General features: G+C 32.7%; 1 protein-coding gene across 1 annotated transcript; it reads right to left on the bottom strand.

Moving 5' to 3' along the window:
- Positions 1-1689: 1689 nt before the first annotated feature.
- Positions 1690-21848, bottom strand: LOC139486106 (tRNA (carboxymethyluridine(34)-5-O)-methyltransferase alkbh8-like). Its single transcript, XM_071270817.1, has 10 exons — positions 21710-21848; positions 17563-17806; positions 16339-16458; positions 15018-15209; positions 13753-13823; positions 13099-13349; positions 9883-9949; positions 5265-5420; positions 3715-3864; positions 1690-2323 (listed from the first exon to the last, which is right to left on the bottom strand). The coding sequence occupies exons 1-10, from the start codon at positions 21833-21835 to the stop codon at positions 1718-1720; spliced, it is 1983 nt and encodes a 660-aa protein (XP_071126918.1). The 5' UTR covers positions 21836-21848; the 3' UTR covers positions 1690-1717.
- Between the last annotated feature and the right edge of the window lie 34 nt (positions 21849-21882).

Genomic DNA, 21882 nt, shown 5'->3' on the forward strand with positions numbered 1-21882 from the left:
ATCCCAACCCTCCCCTATACCTTTAGCCAATGTAGAAAAGTAAACGCATAACAATTAAAATTCAGTTCAAGAGAAGTCCAAGTCTGCCATCTGTTGGTTAAGTATTCAAGTATGTCGTCTGTTGTTTTGTAATCAAGTCTGTCGACTTTTGATTAGGTAATCAAGGCTGTCAACTGTTGGTTGGATATTCAAGTCTATCATCAGTTGGTTGAGTATTCAAGTTTGTTATCTGTTGGTTGAGTATTCAAGTATGTCAACCTAATATAGTTGTCCCTAACGATATAGTTCACTGAAACATGAAAATGACTTTAAGGACAATCGATATCTGCCAGAAGTAAACTTCAGTCTCTGGCCTTTGGTTATAGTCTTGTATGTTTTTTTTAAATTTTAGTTCAATTATATGTTTTGAAGTTAAGGGTGACTTCCATTTTCACTGAACTAGTACACAATTTTATTAAGGACCATCTGAGGCTCACCCTGGGGTGCAGGTTTTTCTTGCTTTGTTGAAGACCTATTGGTGGCCTTTGGCTGTTGTCTGCTGTTTGGTCAGGTTGTTCTCTATTTGACATATCCCTATTTCCATTCTTAATTTTATTCAGTCTTAGATGCATTTTGTTATTAGTTGTTATTGGCATCAAACTAGTTGTCAGTAACTGTGAGTACTCTCAAATTTGTACTTAATTGTCTTTTTGCTGTTGGGATGGATAAGTACCCACCCATGTCTGGTCTTTGTTTTTATTAGATGTATTTCTGGTGTGTATCAATCTGATAATTTAAGCCTTGATTTTTCAAGTTTGTTCTCATGTTAAACTGTTACACCAATGTCCCAGCTTAGCGAGAGGGTTGCACCTTCAAATTAATTTAACTCTGCCACATTATGAATATAATATTGAGAATGGAAATGGGAAATGTGTCAAAGAGACAACAGCCGAAGTCCACAAATGGGTCTTCGATACAACGATAAACTCCTGCACTCAAAGGTGTGCTTCAGCTAGCCCCTAAACAAAAATGAACTGTGTACTTACTGCCTGTCCCAAGTCATATTTGTTTTTCGTTCATTATTTTCTACATAAATCAGGTTGTTAGTTTTCTGGTTTGAATTGTTTTACATTTGTCATTTATTTAGGGGTGTTTTTATAGCTGACTATTGGTATGGTTTTGCTCATTGTTGAAGGCCGTACTATATAGTTGTCTCATTCCTCACTGGCAATCATACCAAATCTTATTTTAATAATAACAAGAATGTGTCCCTAGTACAGGGATGCTTCATCTGCACTATCATTTTCTATGGTCAGTGGACTGTGAAAATGGGGTAAAAACTCTAATTTGGCATTAAAATTAAAAAGATTAATATTCTAGGGAACATGTGTACATAGTTTCAAGTTGATTGGACTTCAACTTCATCAAAAACTACCTCAACCAAAAACTTTAACCTGAAGCAGGCGGACAAATGGACCAATGAACCAACAAACAAATGGACGGAGGGACAAACGAACAGACGCACAGACCAGAAAACATAATGCCCATAACTGGGACATAAAACACAAGGCATCTGTAAACAAGAATAGCCTAAATGGGAGGCATATCTCTTTTTTGTGGATATTGTGTACCGGTAAGTGTACTTTTATGTTGGTCTAAGTGCATCTTCCCCCAATACAATACTTAGTAGTCTGGTGTTAACAAAATAAGTAATAAATAAAATTTATTTTTCTATTGATCATTGTTTCTGGACAATAACTGCCCAGTTTCCTTGATCATAATATTTTTCAAGCACATGACATCCACTTATTCTACCACACATTTCCTCTAATTCTCCTTCCTTAAAAACATGATAGTATCTATGGAAACTTGTGGTATTATTGTCCTGATCTTTCCTTTCCCATGGCACCAGAACATCTTGCTGTTGAAAATAAGTTCTATTTTTATGCACAGTTAAACAACAGTTTGTTTTGTTGTCAGCCTGACTGACAATTGTTTCTTCTGTCCCTTTTCTATCACTACCATCAAATGAATCTTTCTTATTACTTTGACTATCACATGCTAATTCACTGTTTGAATCCTTTTCGCTCTTATGGTTCATAACTTGACTGTCACCTTGTTGAGTGTTTTCTTTGCTTGCCGATTCCTCACTCGTTAATTTGTCAGAGCAGTTAACATTGCTGCACAAACTATGATCTTTGTCAGTGTTGTGTAATTTGCTCTCTTTCAGATATTTTGATTTGATTTTATAGCGTTCCTGTTCCATGGCCCATACATATATCAGAAGTTTTCCACCTGATCGTAAGATTCTTAATAATTCTATTATAGCTGCCTCTCTTCTTTCCTGTAATGTAACAAACAATTACAATACTGTAACCAACTTATTTTCGTGACTTTTGCAAATAGAAAAATGATGCAAATATAAATCATGTTGAATATGTAAAACTTGGATTTTTCCTTATTTATTTAAATCAAGTCAATTTAAGAATTGCAAAATTAAATCATTGCGAACTAGACTAAAATTGTTAAATGCAAAAATAAAGTATCCGTGAAAATAAGTTGGTTTACAGTAACTCACTTAAAGCTCTGATATTTATGCTAAATGAGTTTAATAGTTTCTTGACTTTCCAAACTTGATGATACTGATATATGTTAATCTATAAAGGAGTAAGGGCCTTTTTTCGCCCCAAATTTCAATTTCATCTGAAGAAAGATTATGGACACTTTTTTAAACACTTAAGGATGTACTTAGGTGACTCATAAAAGGCCATTTTCCAAAATTTAAGCAATTTCTTAATTTTCGTTCCATCGATTTGAGATCCAAACAATACCAAGGCAAATGTTAGGTAAAAGTCTGAGTCAGCCTTTTCAGGCTTTTTTTTAAAACTCAAATATCTTGAAAAGGAGGTCCATGATCTATCAATATTTTTAGCTTATTTTGTTCCTTAACTGGTACTCTTTCAAAATGTAGTATCAATTTTAATTTCTTGATTTTTTAAATTTCACCTAAGTCATTGTAAGTACATCCTTAAGTGTCTACTTCAGTTGATTCAATTAGTTTATGTGAAAGATTTGAACTGATTTTGTCGTTTTGGACACTCAAATTCAATCTTAAATATGAAAATCTATCAAATATGCCATAATATGTTAGTTTTCGGAAGATTTTTGTTTAAAATGAAAGTGACTACATCCGTGTTCACTCTCAACCTTTATATATAATATGTATTATCATCAAATACAACTAACATTTAAATATTAAGAATGAACACAAATGCAGCCACTTCCATTTCAGACAAAAATTGTCTAAAATTTAACTCAAGTGCTAGAATTTTCAGGATTTCAGTAATTTAGCATGACTTAATGATGAAAGTACCCGATATGTGTGCATTGTATGGTAAAAAAACAGCCCATATTTATGTAGCAGAAGTATTCTACTTTCAAAAAAATTTCTTAAAGTTTATTTTTTAACAATTATGTAAAACTGCTATATTTTGGGGCCAAAAAGAGGTCTTACTGAACGGTTGAACCTACTCCTTTCCTTTGTAGCATATACATTTCGAGGGATATGTTCAATCATCTTAATTAAATTCAATTAAATGTGTACTATGATAACTAATAATAACAAATTTTCCAGGCTCATTTACTTATTTTAAGTATGGAAGGATCTATGCTAGATTGAATCATTAAAAACTTTACAATAAGTAACTTTCATCGCAGACAATAAGTATGGTTTACCTGAGTAGACATATGATGAATGACAGCTATACATATACAGAAATCAAAGGAAGAGGAACGTAATGGAATGTGAAGGACATCTCCAACATACACCTCGTGGGAACGGCCATGACAAATCTCTGATAGGTTAACACTCCGGTCTGATCCAACCTACAACAAAACAATAAATAAGGTATATACCAGTATATGGAATCATAACATTGTGATCAAACATAAAAACAGAACTACTCACTAATAAAAGCAATACTCGATTTCCATATGACTGAGGGAGGGAGACCATCTTACTACATTCTAATTTCCCAAATATTTTGTGCAGTATATAATCAAACTTTTTCACCTGTTTGCTCAACATGTGTTGGAAGTGATGGAAGTCACATGACAGATTCCTTTATACTGTATTCTGTAACTGCTGTATAACGGTAAAATCCATGAAATTTTGTAATCAACGGAGACAATAAAGAATCAATAGTATTTATGTGGACTTTTATTTAAAAGAGAGTGGATGTTGTTACCACTATCTGACTGTACTCATCTATAATACTAAAATTACGAGGTCCAATTTGTCAGCCGTCATCACATAAAAACGACGAATCAAAGAATTCAACTTTATACACAACTAATATAGTACACAGGTGTAGATTAAAAATTACACCACTCCAGGCCCTTTTGTTTTCCACGTAATTAATATTGCCAATAATTAAGAAGTTCCGGGTCCAGTCCGCTACCGATACCAATAGTATAATCACCTGTTACCTATTACCTTATCTGTACGTTCCGCATCTGACAGGCGCACCACCAAACGGTGTATTCAGGATTAATATGCTATTTACACGGGTCATAATCACAGGGTTGACACTACTAAATTGTCAAATTGTTACCTATTGTAGTATTTTAATCCGTAAGACTTTCTAAGATAACAATACGAATACTAAAAATCTGGACTAAAAATAAGTTTCAATTTGTTAGCGGGCATGACGTAAAATAGCGAATCAAAGAATTCAACTTTATTTATAACTAATACAGGACAATGCTGTTGATTAAAAAATACTCCATTCTAGGACCTTTTGTTTTCCAAATAATTAATATTACCAATAATTGATAAGTTCCAGTTCGACGGGTTCAAACGGAAAGATTTGAAAGCAGAGAAAATTGTGTATCTTATAATCGGCATGACTTTATCAGATGACAGTACTAATACTAAAATAAGGCTTGCGCATAGTTATATACTTTAATTCAGTCATGGACCCGCGATATCACGGGTGTGTTCTTGTAGTAATTTAAACATCCTCATCTCTCTCTTTCTGCAAAATTCATAAAAGGGGAGACAACACCTCTTTCTGACATACTTATTTTTGCATTTCTCATAAACTTTCTTTAGTCCTGAAAACAAGTCTCTTTTATTTTCTATGGCAAAAAGTTAATGTTACATGTTACATACAACACTCAAATCAAAACAATTACCAGAGATTCAAATCAAAATGTCAAACTCTAATAAACAAATGTATTGTTATAAATTGAAAATATTTGTTTTTCTTATCATTTGCTCATACCTCATATACAGACTGATTGAGACCAAGATATTTTCCATTTCCACAGCCAATATCTGCCATCAATGATCCTACAGGCATATCTTTGATAAACTGAGATATCTTAGGCCATGGTGTGTGTCTTGTTCCACTGAAATGATCTGCTATTTCTTCATATACCTGTAAAGCAACATGTTTTACTTTAGTTTACACAATATTGGATGGTGCAAAAATACAGTTACTAGTAATTATTTTCATTTGCATATATCTTAAATGGAAAACAGTTACTTTGAGATCAAATACAGATAAAACTCAACAAGATTTCTTACATTAATATCAAGTTCATTTAATGTATGAAAAAAGCAAGAATTTTTATGAAAATGATTGTAAATTATCGTACCAAACCATCTTGGTTGCAAGTGTGTGTCACTATTCACCCTGATCACACAATGATAATGACTAAATAATGTTATAAATCAAGAGATCAAGATTTGGAATCAGTACCAAACATCTAAGAAAATACAGTAATCTTCAGGTGTAACACCACTAATTAAGGCACCGGCCAGAAAGCACATACCAGAAAGTAGTACATATTTAACTCAAAATAGTTCCTACGCATGAGTGTAACTTTCAAAATATGTAGAATATTTAGGTATTTTTGGTATGAAATGAAAGCTGAAGGACTGGTGATCATTGTAGAACACTTTTTGACTTTTAATTTTGAATATTTAAAAAACTGCATCAAATTTTAAAAAGAGGGTACATCCGAAGTTCTGGGAACCAGTTCTTTCTTATATGCCATTTAACTTTTAAGGTATGTTGATTTTTGCAGTACAAGACACCATATAGTGTTGCTTGTAAATGCAATGATTGCCACTTTATTTGAACTTAAAACAAAAGAGTTGTGCCTGCTAGAAACGGAGGAATTTAACATAGAAAGCAATGGGACCATGAATTAGTGGTGTACTCCCTTCAGACTGTAGAAACTAGGTTCTAATTGAATAAACTAACCAAGATAATCAGACAGTCATCTTTACAAAGACCACATATAGTTAACTACTTTATATTATAATAAATGCTTCGCTGAGCGCAGCCTGATATGACCACAAAGGCCTAACTCTGAACAGTTGGGGCAAATTTGGAAACAATATTCAAGCTTGATACTGTCTGAATTTGGATTGTTATCAAATTTTTGACATAATAAGGCCCCATAACCCCTAAAATGAATGCAAACCTTCTACTTGTGGTATCAAACATGGTGGTACAATTTAAGAGCAATCAAAATATTTATACACAAGTTATTATCCTGAAACTAGAAAAATGTTTGTTTTTTTGCCCCTTTTTGACCCCTAAATCCTAAACTGTTGGCCCCATAACCCCTAAATTGAATCCCAACTTTAATTTTGTGGTATGGAACCTTCTTTAATAAACTGTTATCACAGAGATATGTCTCGCCTTTTTGCAAATGTTGAAATCAAAATAGCAATACTTTTAACATCTTATACAAGTTATGCAAATACAAAGTCAATGAACCATGACTTAGTAACATGGCTAAAAAATCTCCATGTAAATGAGATGTGCCAATGCTGATACGACTGCATACCAAATACCATTGAGTTATTATAATTCGTTCCCAAACCTAAACACAAACATTAACTTGTAAACTATGTAAAAGTTTCAGTCAATGAACCATGAAGAGGGGGTGGGGCTATATGATCTCTATGGAAACGATACTTGCAAATGCCAATAAATTTGCATACCAAATATCATTGACTTAACATTAGCAGTTCATCTTAAACTGATTTAATCACAAACTAATACATGTAAATTAAGATAAGTTACAAAGTCATTAGACTGTGACTGAGGGGCGAGGCCAAATATTCTCCATCGAGGTGAGATGTGCCAATGCTTTTACAACTGACTACCAATTAACATTGGCCTACCACTAATGGTTCCCCTAGAATTGACCTTATCACAAACTAATACATGATAACTTAGAAAAAATTTCAAAGTCGACCATGACTAAGGGGCAGGGCCAAATGCCAATGCTTATACAACTGCATACTAAATAATACTAACCTACCAATTGTGATTCCCCATAAACTGACCTAATCACAAACTAATATATGTACAGTAAAATAAGCAAAAGTTTCAAAGTCCATTACCATGACTGAGGGGGCAGAGCCAAATAATCTCCACGGAAATGAGATGTGCCAATGCTTATACAACTCCATACCAAATATGATTGACCTACCACTTGTGGTTCACCATAAACTAGACCTATTAATCACAAACTAATACATTGTTTATACCATCGTCCTCGCCGTCGTCGCTGCCGCCAGAAACAGCATACCTTGGTCATTATAAAAAAAAGTGCAAATTTCGACGAGGTAATATTTTGAAAAATGATGTCATTGTTTAAAATATTTGAATGTGGCCCTCTATTCTATAGTATGGTAGCAACGATATTCAGAAATATGCAATGGGGAAAATGAAGAGTTCCTTCAATTTTAACAATTTTAGGTCATCCTTTGATAGAATCGTGTCAATGGTGTTACCAATTTAAAACATACATTTAGGTACTAAATATTATTGTTAAACATCAAACAACTGTTCCAATTTGTTGTTTAGGTTTAAATTACGACTTATTGACATTATTCATATAGCTGTGCATTCTATTCAAACATAAATCTCAGAATACATTGTCATAAAAAAGTTGGCTGTCCTAATTATGGCCGTTGTAAATACACTTTAACTGAATATATGTAAAATGTATCAGATTAAATGATAATAATATACCTAATCCTTCGTATACGGCCTAAAAACACTTTCATTCATGAATAAAAATAAAAAAATGTCGCATTTTTATATAGTTACACCACCGACCCTTCAGCAACTCCAATGACACAAAAGTACCACCATTGACATCGCATTTCAGATTTTACTTTTAATAAGTACTGAACACAGAGCAAAGAACACTGAGCAAAAGAAAAAGAGGAAAAAATAATTCTTATGCTAAAAATTCTCAAATTATATAACATAACATCCATAACTAAAAATGTCAATAGTGTTACTAAATAGTGTCATTGTTACCAGCATACATCAGTTTGTGAAAACTTTGTAAATGTAATACATGATATTGTTAAAACATTGTTAAATAAGTATTGTTTCATAAATAATATGATGTTTCGCTTGTTAAACATGAAATAAGCACAAAACAATGCTGATTTTCATGATATATTCAGTGGTGTTACTTAACTGGTCAATGGTGTTATTTTATCAAAATGGTCTCACCATTGACAAATTAAGAATCTACATACACAGTTAGATTCGGCATATCACAGAACCCCAATTATTCAATTTTTGATGAAATCAAACAAAGTTTAATTTTGGACCCTTTGGGCCCCTTATTCCTAAACTGTTGGGACCAAAACTCCCAAAATCAATCCCAACTTTCCTTTTATGGTCACAAACCTTGTGTTAAAATTTCATAGATTTCTATTTACTTTTTCTAAAGTTATGGTGCGAAAACCAAGAAAAATGCTTATTTGGGCCCCTTTTTGGCCCCTTATTCCTAAACTGTTGAGACCTTAACTCCCAAAACCAATCCCAACCATCCTTTTGTGGTCATAAACCTTGTGTTTAAATTTCATTGATTTCTATTCACTTTTACTAAAGTTATTGTGCGAAAACCAAGAATAATGCTTATTTGGGCCCTTTTTTGGCCCCTAATTCCTAAACTGTTGGAACCAAAACTCCCCAAATCAATCCCAACCTTCCTTTTGTGGTCATAAACCTTGTGTCAAAATTTCATAGATTTCTATTTACTTAAACTAAAGTTATAGTGCGAAAACCAAGAAAATGCTTATTTGGGCCCTTTTTGGCCCCTAATTCCTAAACTATTGGGACCAAAACTCCCAAAATCATTCCCAGCCTTCCTTTTGTGGTCATAAACCTTGTGTTCAAATTTCATAGATTTTTTATTTACTTATACTAAAGTTATAGTGCGAAAACCAAATGTCTCGGACTATGACGACGACGCAGACGAAGACGCCAACGTGATACCAATTTACGACCAAAAAATTTTCAATTTTTGCGGTCCTATAAACAAGAGTGCACACACTGAAATGTCTCGCTTCTTTACTAATCATTGATATTATGTTGATATTCCTTCCATACACCAAATATACTAGCCCTATTACTTATGAGGTCGAGGTCAAGTGTAAACTGTCTGACAGGCATGAGGACCTTGCAAGGTACGCACATACCAAATATAGTTATCCTATTACTTATAATAAGAGAGAATTCAACATTACAAAAATTTTGAACTTTTTTTTCAAGTGGTCACTGAACCATGAAAATGAGGTCAAGGACATTGGACATGTGACTGACAGAAACTTCGTAACATGAGGCATCTATATACAAAGTATGAAGCATCCAGGTCTTTCACCTTCTAAAGTATAAACCTTTTAAGAAGTTAGCTAAAACACCGCCGCCCTCGCTGGATTACTATCCCTATGTCGAGCTTTCTGCAACAAAAGTTGCAGGCTCGACAAAAATTGAGCTGGGTAAAACTGACACACGGAAATCTATTGAATGTAAATTAAATAAGTGGAGCCTTATAGCAAGTATCATCCATTACCTGTTGAACATGAGAATTCTCTAATTTTTCTGCATCTGTGTCACATTTTGGAAGCATTATACTTAAACTGAAAGGAAAATAATCATAAAAATCAATACATTAATGTTTGGAGGCTTAAACACAGGTCTCAGATTTTTATTGTGCCCAGTACGTTTTGATATTTCAAGATAACAGTGTGAGGGATGATTACTCACACAACCCAGATGCTCCGCAGGGCGTAGCTTTATACGACCGCAGAGGTTGAACCCTGAACGGTTAGGGCAAGTATGGACACAACATTCAAGCTGGATTCAGCTCTAAATTTGGATTGTGATTAAATAGTTGACACAGCATAGATTTCTGACACAGAATGAATGTGTTCTAATGAACTTAAAATTTTTGTTTCTCTTAGAGCAATTCCCTATGCTGTTGAATATTAATCCTCTCAAAAAAATGTTTGAAGAAATTTTCTTTTTTATTTATGAAATTTCAAATGAGAAAAATTGAACCCAATTTTTTTAATCACATCCCCCTTTCCCTTATTCCAAAACTAATCTCAATTAAAATTTCTAATGGAGTTTGCAACAATAACTACTCATTTAAATACATCATAAAATATTAAGATGTAAAAAAACTGCTTGTTAACACTGAATGGTAAAGATTATTTTAATTTATCAGTTGGTAGTAAAAAGTGAATATACATTGTATATTGTATATAACAAAGATTTAAGTTGATTCTGGACAAAGAAAGATAACTCCAATTAAAAAAAAATCTTGCTATTGCACAATATTTTGCAATTAGATATTTCTTGCTTACTATTCTGGACAAAGAAAGATAACTCTAATTAAAAAAAAAATTGATATTTCACAATATTGTGCAATTAGATATTTCTTGCCATTGCGCAATACTGTGCAATTGAAAAGACTTGCTATTGCACAATACTTAATATAATAATTTTAGATCCTGATTTGGACCAACTTGAAAACTGGGCCCATAATAAAAAATCTAAGTACATTTTTGGATTCAGCATATCAAAGAACTTCAAGATTTCAATTTTTGTTAAAATCAGACTAAGTTTAATTTTGGACCCTTTGGACTTTAGTGTAGACCAATTTGAAAACAGGACCAAAAATGAAGAATCTACATACACAGTTAGATTTGGTATATCAAAGAACTCCATTTATTCAATTTTTGATGAAATCAAACAAAGTTTAATTTTGGACCCCGATTTGGACCAACTTGAAAACTGGGCCAATAATCAAGAATCTAAGTACATTTTTAGATTCAGCATATCAAAGAACCTAACTGATTCATTTTTTGTCAAAATCAAACTAAGTTTAATTTTGGACCCTTTGGACCTTAATGTAGAACAATTTGAAAACGGGACCAAAACATAAGAATCTACATACACAGTCATGACAGTTAGATTCAGCATATCAAAGAACCCCAATTATTCAATTTTGATGAAATCAAACAAAAGTTTAATTTTGGACCCTTTGGGCCCCTTATTATGTTGGGACCAAAACTCCCAAAATCAAACCCAACCTTTCTTTTATTGTTTAAATTTCATAGATTTCTATTTACTTATACTAACGTTATGGTGCGAAAACCAAGAAAAATGCTTATTTGGGTCCCTTTTTGGCCCCTAATTCCTAAACTGTTGGGACCTAAACTCCCAAAATCAATACCAACCTTCCTTTTGTAGTCATTAACATTGTGTTTAAATTTCATTGATTTCTATTTACTTAAACTAATGTTATTGTGCGAAAACCAAGAATAATGCTTATTTGGGCCCTTTTTTGGCCCCTAATTCCTAAACTATTGAGACCAAAACTCCCAAAATCAATCCCAACCGTTCTTTTGTGGTCATAAACCTTGTGTCAAAATTTCATAGATTTCTATTAACTTAAACTAAAGTTATAGTGCGAAAACCAAGAAAATGCTTATTTGGGCCCTTTTTGGCCCCTAATTCCTAAAATGTTGGGACCAAAACTCCCAAAATCAATACCAACCTTCCTTTTGTGGTCATAAACCTTGTGTTAAAATTTCATAGATTTTCATTCACTTTTACTAAAGTTAGAGTGCGAAAACTAAAAGTATTCGGACGCCGGACGACGACGACGACGACGCCGACGTGATAGCAATATACGACGAAAATTTTTTCAAAATTTGCGGTCGTATAATAATATACTATACTATTACATGTATTATACAAATATATGTAAAATGAATTCAGAACTAGTCTAGACTAACTGTGATAAAGAGCTTAACATGGTCAAAAGATATTTTCTATTTTTACTCAAAGGATTAATAGTGCTGAATTCATTAGCAGTTAAATGTGGTTTTTTTTCTCTCTTTTGGTTGCCTTACTCAATGATTTTGACCAGTCATCATTTTTAATTGATAAGAAAATGAAATTTGGCTGGTCAATATAATTTTATAGCTAAAAGTTGAACTATCTTGTTTTCAACAAAAAGTACATATATTTTATTCATTTGTCAAAGACTGAAAAATAGATTATCAAAGTGTCTATAATCATGTTCATTGGCTTAAATCTTTTTGTACTAACACTACATATCTTGTCTATTCCCCATTGACTTTGCTCAGTATTGTTTATTCAGTTATAGTATATTTTTAAAGCTTTTAATTTCAAATCATTAGTTTATAAGATAACTGAAAATAAAGAAAGTTGTTGAGAGAAAATCTGAAATTCTACAAAATTCAGCTTAATCAGGTGAAACAATATTCTGAAATGACAAAAAGTAAAATGGTTACAATAGAATAGACCCTTTTTGAGTTATGTCCTTCACCAGAAAAGTTTGTCAATTATGCCACCTTTATGACCTCATTTACCAGATAGAGGCTGTATCCCTGCACTATTAAAGTTCATCAAGCTTCTTTGTGATTGTCATTATGCAAGATAAACTAGAAATATGGTTTGTTCCGTAGCTACTTAATCACAATCACCTAATGACAGCAGTGCTGATTATCAATTCATAAGAATTTAATTTGATGAATAATTCATGCAAGATAGCATTACATTTTTTCAAATGCTCGCTCAACATGGGAAGGTAGTGATCATGCCCCTAAACTCATGAATGGTGTTCACTAAACCCAAAATATTTTGACTGAAATGCAACTAACTGGAAAGTGGTCTATTGATTTTGCACTTTAAGATCAATATCATAATTGAATGGTGCTTATTCTGAATAAGTAGAACATCTTTAATCACTTACTCTGCAGTTTGGAATGGTACAATTCTACCAATTCTATCTTTTGGATGAATTATTTTTCTGAATGTAAACGATACCCTGGTTTCCCTCATAGTTAAATCTAAGCCATCAGCTGTTGTGATGATATCAGACTTTCGTGGAGTTATACCATGTGACCAGAGATAACGGGACTCTCGAGTCATAATTAACAAACTACGTCTGGGTAACAAAACAGATATTTGTTGACCTTCAGGATGACTGAACTCCATGACAATCTATAAAAAGGTATGTAAGATATAGAAAATCATAATTCAATAAATTATCCATTACAGTAACAAAATAAATGCAGGTATCATTCCCTATATATCATTGTATAAACATGTATATTTGTGTATTGAAATTTACTATATTTTGTGATATAGATATAAAAAGATTTGGTAGGAGTGGCAATGAGACAACTATCCATCTAAGTCACAATTAGTAAAAGGTAAACCATTATAGGTCAAAGTACGGCCTTTAACACATAAAACTGTTTTGGTTTTAGAAATCAAGCATTCCTAAAAAAAGTCCAAATTCATCTGGCTTACATTAGAATTTTGGTACAATTCCTTGGTTAGCATATCATATCTGTAACAATAGGCTCTAAAACAATGATTAGAAAACACTGTAAACCTTTACCTGAGATAACAAACTTAACGACATTATTCCGTCTTCAAAAGCTGGTGGTGTGTCAACATGTGGAGGAATTCCTATAAAACAAAACTGTTCAAGTTGATTGCATGAACACAAAGTGTTTCCAAAGTTAGCAACTAGTTATAATATATAAACATACTAAAACTTAAAAGAAGCAGTATACAAGGAAATATAAAGGAATTACCGGCACCTCTTACAATTACACACTGGGTATACTTTCAAATTATCACGAAATGATCTATTTTTGTCTTTTTTGTTGTTGTACTGTTTCATTTGTGTTTCATCAATATACATCTAACATCTCCTTTTAATCATACATTTGTACCTATGGAGTGGTTCACCATTGTTATCTGGATAATTTAATCTAATACAAGGATGTGTGTCATTTCTTGTTCACATACATTTTTGGAGGATTTTTCTTCATAGAAGACTTATGCCTAGGTATATTTGTTAACCTTTGAACAATAAATTTCTTTCAAAGTGAGCCTCTCTTTTATAATTACATGCTATACATAACATTTCATTAACAAGAATGTGTCCTCAGTACACGAATGCCCCACTCGCACTATCATTTTCTATGTTCAGTGGACCGTGAAATTGGGGTAAAATCTCTAAATTTGGCATTAAAATTAAAAAGATCATATCATAGGGAACATGTGTACCTAGTTTAAAGTCGATTGGACTTCAACTTCATCAAAAACTACCTCGACCAAAAACTTTAACCTGAAGCGGGACAGACGGACGAACGAACGAACGGATGGACGAACGAACGGACGGATGAACGGACGGACGGACGCACAGACCAGAAAACATAATGCCCCTCTACTATCGTAGGTGGGGCATAAAAATCAATCTATTGTTTGTTCAATTCCAGGAAACAAGAAGAAAATACAATATTAAATTATTTATTCTCACAATTGGTATCTTGTCCCTCTATTTTTCACAGACCTTTATAAAGGTGGTTATTTCTTTTCTGACCTTGTCGAAGTGTATTTTTGCTAAACTGGCCTTTCCTTTCTTATCATACTGACCTTTTCTGTACAGTTTGTTACATTGACCTTGTCTCTGTACATGTTTGTCCAATTACAGTTATCATAAAAAAGAAGATGTGGTCATTGTCAATGAGACAAATATTTACAAGAGCAGAAATTTATAACTATAGGTCACTTTATGGCTTCAACAATGAGCAAAGCCATACAACATAGTCTGCTAGAAAAAGGCCCTGAAATATAATGCTTGTTACTACTGACCTTGCCCTTGAACATATTTGTTGACTGTAAGTTGATCTGGTAAGTGATTGATATATCCTGTTTGAAGGGCCTTCTGAAGTATTTCATTACATTCTGCTGGTATAGACTGAGGCAGAGGGTCATCAGCATCCACATCATTAATGTCATATCTAAACTCGTACCCATAATGCAGCACTTCTCTGTGCTTCATCTCTGAAAATAAATAAAAATTCTCCCAAATGCTTCAAAACAATCATACAGTATAGTTTACATTACCAAAGGACAATGGTTAAGGCACTCAACTACAGAACAAAAAACAGGGAAACTGTATTCTTTTTATTCAATGATGTGTTTTGATGTTTATTGGCATTTTGATGTTTTAGAAAAAGTAAAGTAACAATAAATGGGGAATGTGTGCATGGAAGACAGATGATGCCCCTGCTTGCATATAACGTTATAAAGGTATAAAGGGACATAACCCAAGAACTGTCAAAGTAACACTTCCCAATCTGAGTTTTGTAGTACAATGTAATAAGTATTGTGTACACTTTTCATCACATAAGTTAAGAGAACGAAAAAGAATATTTCAATTTGTAAAGGTATATAACTCTAGAACACTAAAAGTGATTCCACCAAAATTTAAACCCTATCTGTTTTTTGTGATATTAAGCATTGTGTATCAGTTTCATAACATTAAGTTGAGGCAAACTCAAGTTAGAGATTAGATATAAAAAATTCAGCAATTTTTCCATTTGTAAAGGGGCATAACTTTAGAATGGTAAAAGTGACAACAACAAAATTCAAACTTGTTTTGTGTTTTTTTGGAATTAAGCATTGTACATGTTGTATTTAAGTTTCATAACATTTGTTTGAGGCAAACTAAAGTTAGATATTGGAAACTAATTTTGGGATGTACAGACATATGTAAGTACGGTCACAAGGGTAAAACTTAATGCTTCCTCTACTATGGTGGGGGCATACAAATACTGAACTCCAAGGTAAATTCTAATTGGAAACTTCCTTGTCAAATGGCAAATTCAAAAGGTCAAACATATCCAATGAAAACAACAGTCATATTCCTGGCTTTGTACAGGAATTTCCTAATTGTAGCAAATGGTGGATAAAACCTGATGTCATAGCTAGCTAAACCTCTCACTCGTATGACTGTGACATGATATAAGGCTTACATTTATCAAATTGCCAGTGTAAAATGGATATCAAGTACTTCTTTGCTTCTTTAATGTGATGTTTTAGACAATTACCAGTGAAAACTCAATATCAACTGATTCTGTTCAGGTTCTTTAATGTGATGTTTTAGACAGTGAAGTTATCTTGTACTTACGATTATCATTTTGCCAGTGTAAACTGGATATCAACTGATTCTCTTCTGCTTCAGACACAAAGTTTTCAAGTACAATCAGTCCAGGTGGTAGGTCCTTACAAGGTAAAATATTGGATGGAACTATAACATATAAACCAAATTTCATTCAAGTAAAAAATATCAAGTACAACGTACGATTAACTACTTTTAGTAACCTTTATCAGTAATAAATTTAATGATTGAATTAAATCATACAGTGTAAAAATTCAATTGTGCTTTTGAGAAAACAGACAAATTTTAATGATTTATTTTTTTCTAATTAACAAGACAAATTATTCAGTTATTATACTCTCCTTCCTGAACAAAGACCACAGAAATGAACATAAATCAGTTTAGCTGTAAATAGTTTGATTTCTATTTATTCTCTTTAAATGTGCATCTTTAACAATTCTTAACCACCCAGAAAACTTGAATACCAGTCTTAAATGATTTTCTTTGTAGCAAACATTTAATGAAATAATTATATCTTTTCAACCCAACAGTTTCCCAAAAGACCCTATAACATGTATAATGAGTTTTGTGGAACATATATGTTTTTTCTTCAGATTACTTTTCATTTGTGTACTACTTGACTTTTCCCTTTCACACTCAGTCTATTTTTCGCTGAAATTATTATACATATGAGAATAAGAATATGTGATTACCAATGAGACAACGCTCCAACAGAGACCAAATGACACAGAAATTAACAACTATAGGTCACCATATGAGCAAAACCCATACCCCATTGTCAGCAATAAAAGGTCCAGAAATAGTCCATCAAAAATGATTGCACTATATATTTATAACACATTATTTCCTGCCAAGTTATTTAGCATATATGTTGATGTGCCTCATGGTTGTATGAATCCTTTACAGTTCTGAACTTTTTTTATATTTTAGAACAGTAACTGCAAAATTGCATTGTCTGTTATTGACTGAAGGTTGTTGATCATGTTGATATTATAAACCCATTGTTTGTGTTCTTTAATTGGAAATGTAGTATCATCAACACCAAACAAATATTTTCACTCAAACTAAACTATGGGAGCCTTTAACTTGTACTAAGGCCAGTTTTGAAGGCCTTGGTGTGACTTTGAGATGAAGAACAGCATTCTTCTTTCCCTTAAGTTCAAGAAAGGAATTTATGTCATGTCCATCAATCTGTAATATAACCTTCCTTGGTAAAGAGAAATTAAAGTTTACCTTTGTTTACATATGACAAATAAAGTATAACAGAATGTTTTCTTTTCCCATTAGGTGGCATCTCAAGGCCATTAAACTCTTCACAACATTTTGTTGCGTCTTCAGTTGTTTTAAAGCAGACAATTGAGTATGGTTTCTTTGGCAACATGATGACATCAATGAGAGATCCATGTTTGTCAAGAGCTGTTGAAATTTCCTCTCTACTCACAGAATTGTCAAGTCCACCATTGTGAACACATATAATCTGTAATGAAAATTAACAAACTATATTAGGCCACACCAGTTTAATTTCTTGTTCTACGGACTTTTGGACTCCAAAATTTGGGGCGAGCAAGCAATTTGAAAATTTTAATAAAAAAAATATTTAATTTGCAAATTTTTGAGGCGAAGCTTGAAAAGTTAAGGCGAGTAATTAATTTTTTTTTTGTAAACATAAAATAGTAGGTTTTTACATTTATTAAAACTTGATTTATCACTTGTACTTTGACATTTCTTTAATTCTTTAATTTATGAAGTATTTTTCCCTCTTCACCAAGAAATAACTGAATAATTAAATCTGGTCTATGAGACAATTCTCCATCCAAGTCATAATCAGTTTGGGAACAACCCCTTAATTTTATAAATATCCCTTTTATGAGGGGTCAATATAAGCAGGGACTTTCTATACTAAGTAAGTAAGTATAGAAAGTCCCTGATATAAGTTGTAATATATATTTTTTTGTGAAAAAAACCCCACTTTTTAGTAAAACTAGAGGCTCTAAAGAGCTGGTGTCGCTCACCTTGCTCTATGTGACTATTAAACAAAGGAAGCAGATGGATTCATGACAAAATTGTATTTTGGTGATGGTGATGTGTTTGTACATCTTACTTTACTGAACATCCTTGCTGCTTACAATTATCTCTATCTATAATGAACTTGGCCCAGTAGTTTCAGTGGAAAATGTTAGTAAAAATTTCAAATTTTATAAAAATTGTTGAAAATTGACTATAAAGGACAATAACTCCTTAGGGGGTCAATTGACCATTTCTGTCATGTTGACTTATTTGTAAATCTTACTTTGCTGAACATTATTGCTGTTTACAGTATATCTCTATCTATAATAATATTCAAGATAATAACCAAAATTTGCAAAATTTCCTTAAAATTACTAATTTGGGGGCAGCAACCCAACAACAGGTTGTCTGATTTGTCTGAAAATTTCAGGGCAGATAGATCTTGACCTGATAAACACTTTTACCGCAGTCAGATTTGCACTAAATGCTTTGGTTTTTGAGTTATAAGCCAAAAACTGCATTTTACCCCTATGTTCTATTTTTAGCCATGGCGGCCATCTTGGTTGGTTGGCCGGGTCACGCCACACATTTTTTAAACTAGATATCCCAAAGATGATTGTGGCCAAATTTGGATTAATTTGGCCTAGTAGTTTCAGAGGAGAAGATTTTTGCAAAAGATTACTAAGATTTACGAAAAAATGGTTAAAAAATAACTATAAAGGTCAATAACTCCTAAAGGGGTCAACTGACCATTTTGGTCATGTTGACTTATTTGTAAATCTTACTTTGCTGAACATTATTGCTGTTTACAGTTTATCTCTATCTATAATAATATTCAAGATAATAGCCAAAAACAGCAAAACTTCCCTAAAATTACAAGTTCAGGGGCAGCAACCCAATAACGGGTTGTTGGATTCATCTGAAAATTTGAGGGCAGATAGATCTTGACCTGATAAACAATTTTATCCCATGTCAGATTTGCTCTAAATGCTTTGGTTTTTGAGTTACAAGCCAAAAACTGCATTTTACCCCTATGTTCTATTTTTAGCCATGGCGGCCATCTTGGTTGGTTGGGCGGGTCACCGGACACAACTTTTAAACTAGATACCCTAATAATGATTATGGCAATGTTTGGTTAAATTTGGCCCAGCAGTTTGTAAAAGTTAACGACGCCGGACGACGGACGCCGGACGACGACGGACGCCAAGTGATGGGAAAAGCTCACCTGGCCCTTCGGGCCAGGTGAGCTAAAAAAGGGCTCATATTTTCCCAAAGAACTGTATATTTATCTGATATTATGGGGACGAAGTCATCAATTACGGTAGAAAAATCAATAAAAAATTTTTTTTTTTTAAATCGGGAAAATTTTCCCGACTTTTTCATTCTAATAATGAACTCAAAATCGTTAACTTTTTTTTTTCAGATCTACTTCCTGTTTCGGTCTTGTTGCTTCCTATTCCAGTCTTGTTGGAATGAGACTTTGAATAAAATGTATATTTATCAACATATCAACAAATATATTTTAAATAATTGTTTGATATGTCCCCTATTACAGTAGAAAATTCAATAAAAAAAAAAAAAAAAAAAATCGGGAAAATTTCCCAAATTTCCATTGTACTAATGAACTCAAAATCGTTCAATTTTTTTTTTGACATGTTTTTTAATTTCCGGATCTGTGTAGAACACATAACTCTACTTCCTTCTTCCGGTCTTGTTGTTGTGAGACTTTGATTAGTCTAGTAAAATATAGGAACTCAAGGAACACAATACCAATATTTCATTTTTAATCATTCTTTGTCTTTGGTATGAATAAACGTTAGGCCTACCTGATGCATTGCGTTTCTTTGTTTACATTGAACATGACGTCATAACTTAAATAACGTCACAAGTAAAATCCCTAACAACAGAACCAAAATCGGAAACGTTACCGTATTTCCGTATCTTTTTTTTAACAAATATTTAAAATACAAAAAAATAATTTAAACAAACTTCGTCCCCATTCACAGGTAATGCCTGCCTCATATTATGAAAATAACGTTACCTGATAACAGCGTTTCTTTGTTTATATTGAATATGACGTCGTAACTTAAATAACGTCACAATTAAATCCCTAACAACAGAACCAATATTGGAAACGTTACGGTATTTCCGTTTATCAACATGTTTGAATAAAAAAAAAATAATACAGACTTCGCCCCCAGTCACAGGTAAAGCCTTCCTCATATTAAATGGTCAAAACATGTCCAAGAATTTTTACGGTAGAAAAATTAATTAAAAAAAAATAAAATAAAAAAAATCGGGAAAATTTCCCGAATTTTTCATTCTACTAATGAACTCAAAATCGTTAACTTTTTTTCAGATCTACTTCCTGTTCCGGTTTTCTCCGCTTTTGCGCAGATATCTGTCTTGTTTGCATGAGACTTTGAAAAAATTTATATTTATCAGTCTAGTAAAATATAATCTCAATACAAATTCAATTTTAATAATTGTTTGATATGAAAAAACGTTACCTGATAAAAGCGTTTCTTTTTTTTACATAGAATATGACGTCATAACTTAAAGAACGTCACAGTTAATTCCCTAACAACAGAATCAAAATCGGGAACGTTACATATTATTTTGGTTTCTTTTATCAACGTGATTGAATTAAAAAAATAATACATACAGACTTCGTCCCCATTCACAGGTTATGCCTGCCTCATATTATTCCTGGACGTTTACCATGTTAACATCAGAAGGGTGATTGGAGCAGATTTCAGGTCATTCTTAATTCCTAAATAATTTGTCTACTGTAAGTGTAATATGGGGACGAAGTCCCCAATTACGGTAGAAAAATCAATAATAAAAAAAAATTAAAAAATCGGGAAAATTTCCCGAATTTTTCATTCTACTAATGAACTCAAAATCGTTAACTTTTTTTTTCAGATCTAGTTCCTGTTCCGGTTTTACCCGCATTTGCGCAGAAATCTGTCTTGTTTGCACGAGACTTTGAAAAGAAAATTATATGTATCAGTCTAGTAAAATATAAGATTGGAACTCAATACAATTTCATTTTTAATAATTGTTTGATTTGAAAAAAACGATACCTGATGGAAGCGTTTCTTTTGTTTACATTGAATATGACGTCATAACTTAAGCAACGTCACAGTTCAATCCCTAACCACAGAACCGAAATCGGGAACGTTACGGTATTTCCGTTTCCTTTATTATCATGTTAGAGGTAAAAAAAATAATACATACAGACTTCGTCCCCATTCACAGGTTATGCCTGCCTCATATTAAAAACTGTAAATAGTGAAGAGAACACTTTTTTACACATTTTACAGACAACACCTGCCTAGTACTAAACTAATTGATTCTTAATGTGTTAAACCTTTGTTGGTGTTTCAGTAATTTGTATCCCTTCATTCTTTTCTAACATGTCACGAAACTTCATCTGCTTTTTCTTTAATTTTTTGTCGACTTTTGACATTTTTGTCGTGGCACTGGGCGCTGCCATCTTGAATTTAATCTCTGGTAAAACTGATATTTGAGTTTTTATAATTA

The sequence above is a fragment of the Mytilus edulis genome, chromosome 8 (genome assembly GCF_963676685.1).
Source record: "Mytilus edulis chromosome 8, xbMytEdul2.2, whole genome shotgun sequence".
NCBI classification, from domain to species: Eukaryota; Metazoa; Mollusca; class Bivalvia; order Mytilida; family Mytilidae; genus Mytilus; species Mytilus edulis.

Excerpts from the sequence above, each read along its gene's own strand:
- LOC139486106 (XM_071270817.1), bottom strand. The coding sequence starts at position 21,835 with ATGGCAGCGCCCAGTGCCACGACAAAAATGTCAAAAGTCGACAAAAAA. Across the intron at positions 5,421-9,882 it reads AGAATTCTCATGTTCAACAG|GTATATGAAGAAATAGCAGA; the intron begins GTAATGGATGAT and ends GTTGCTTTACAG. Across the intron at positions 3,865-5,264 it reads TCAATCAGTCTGTATATGAG|GTTGGATCAGACCGGAGTGT; the intron begins GTATGAGCAAAT and ends GTTTTGTTGTAG.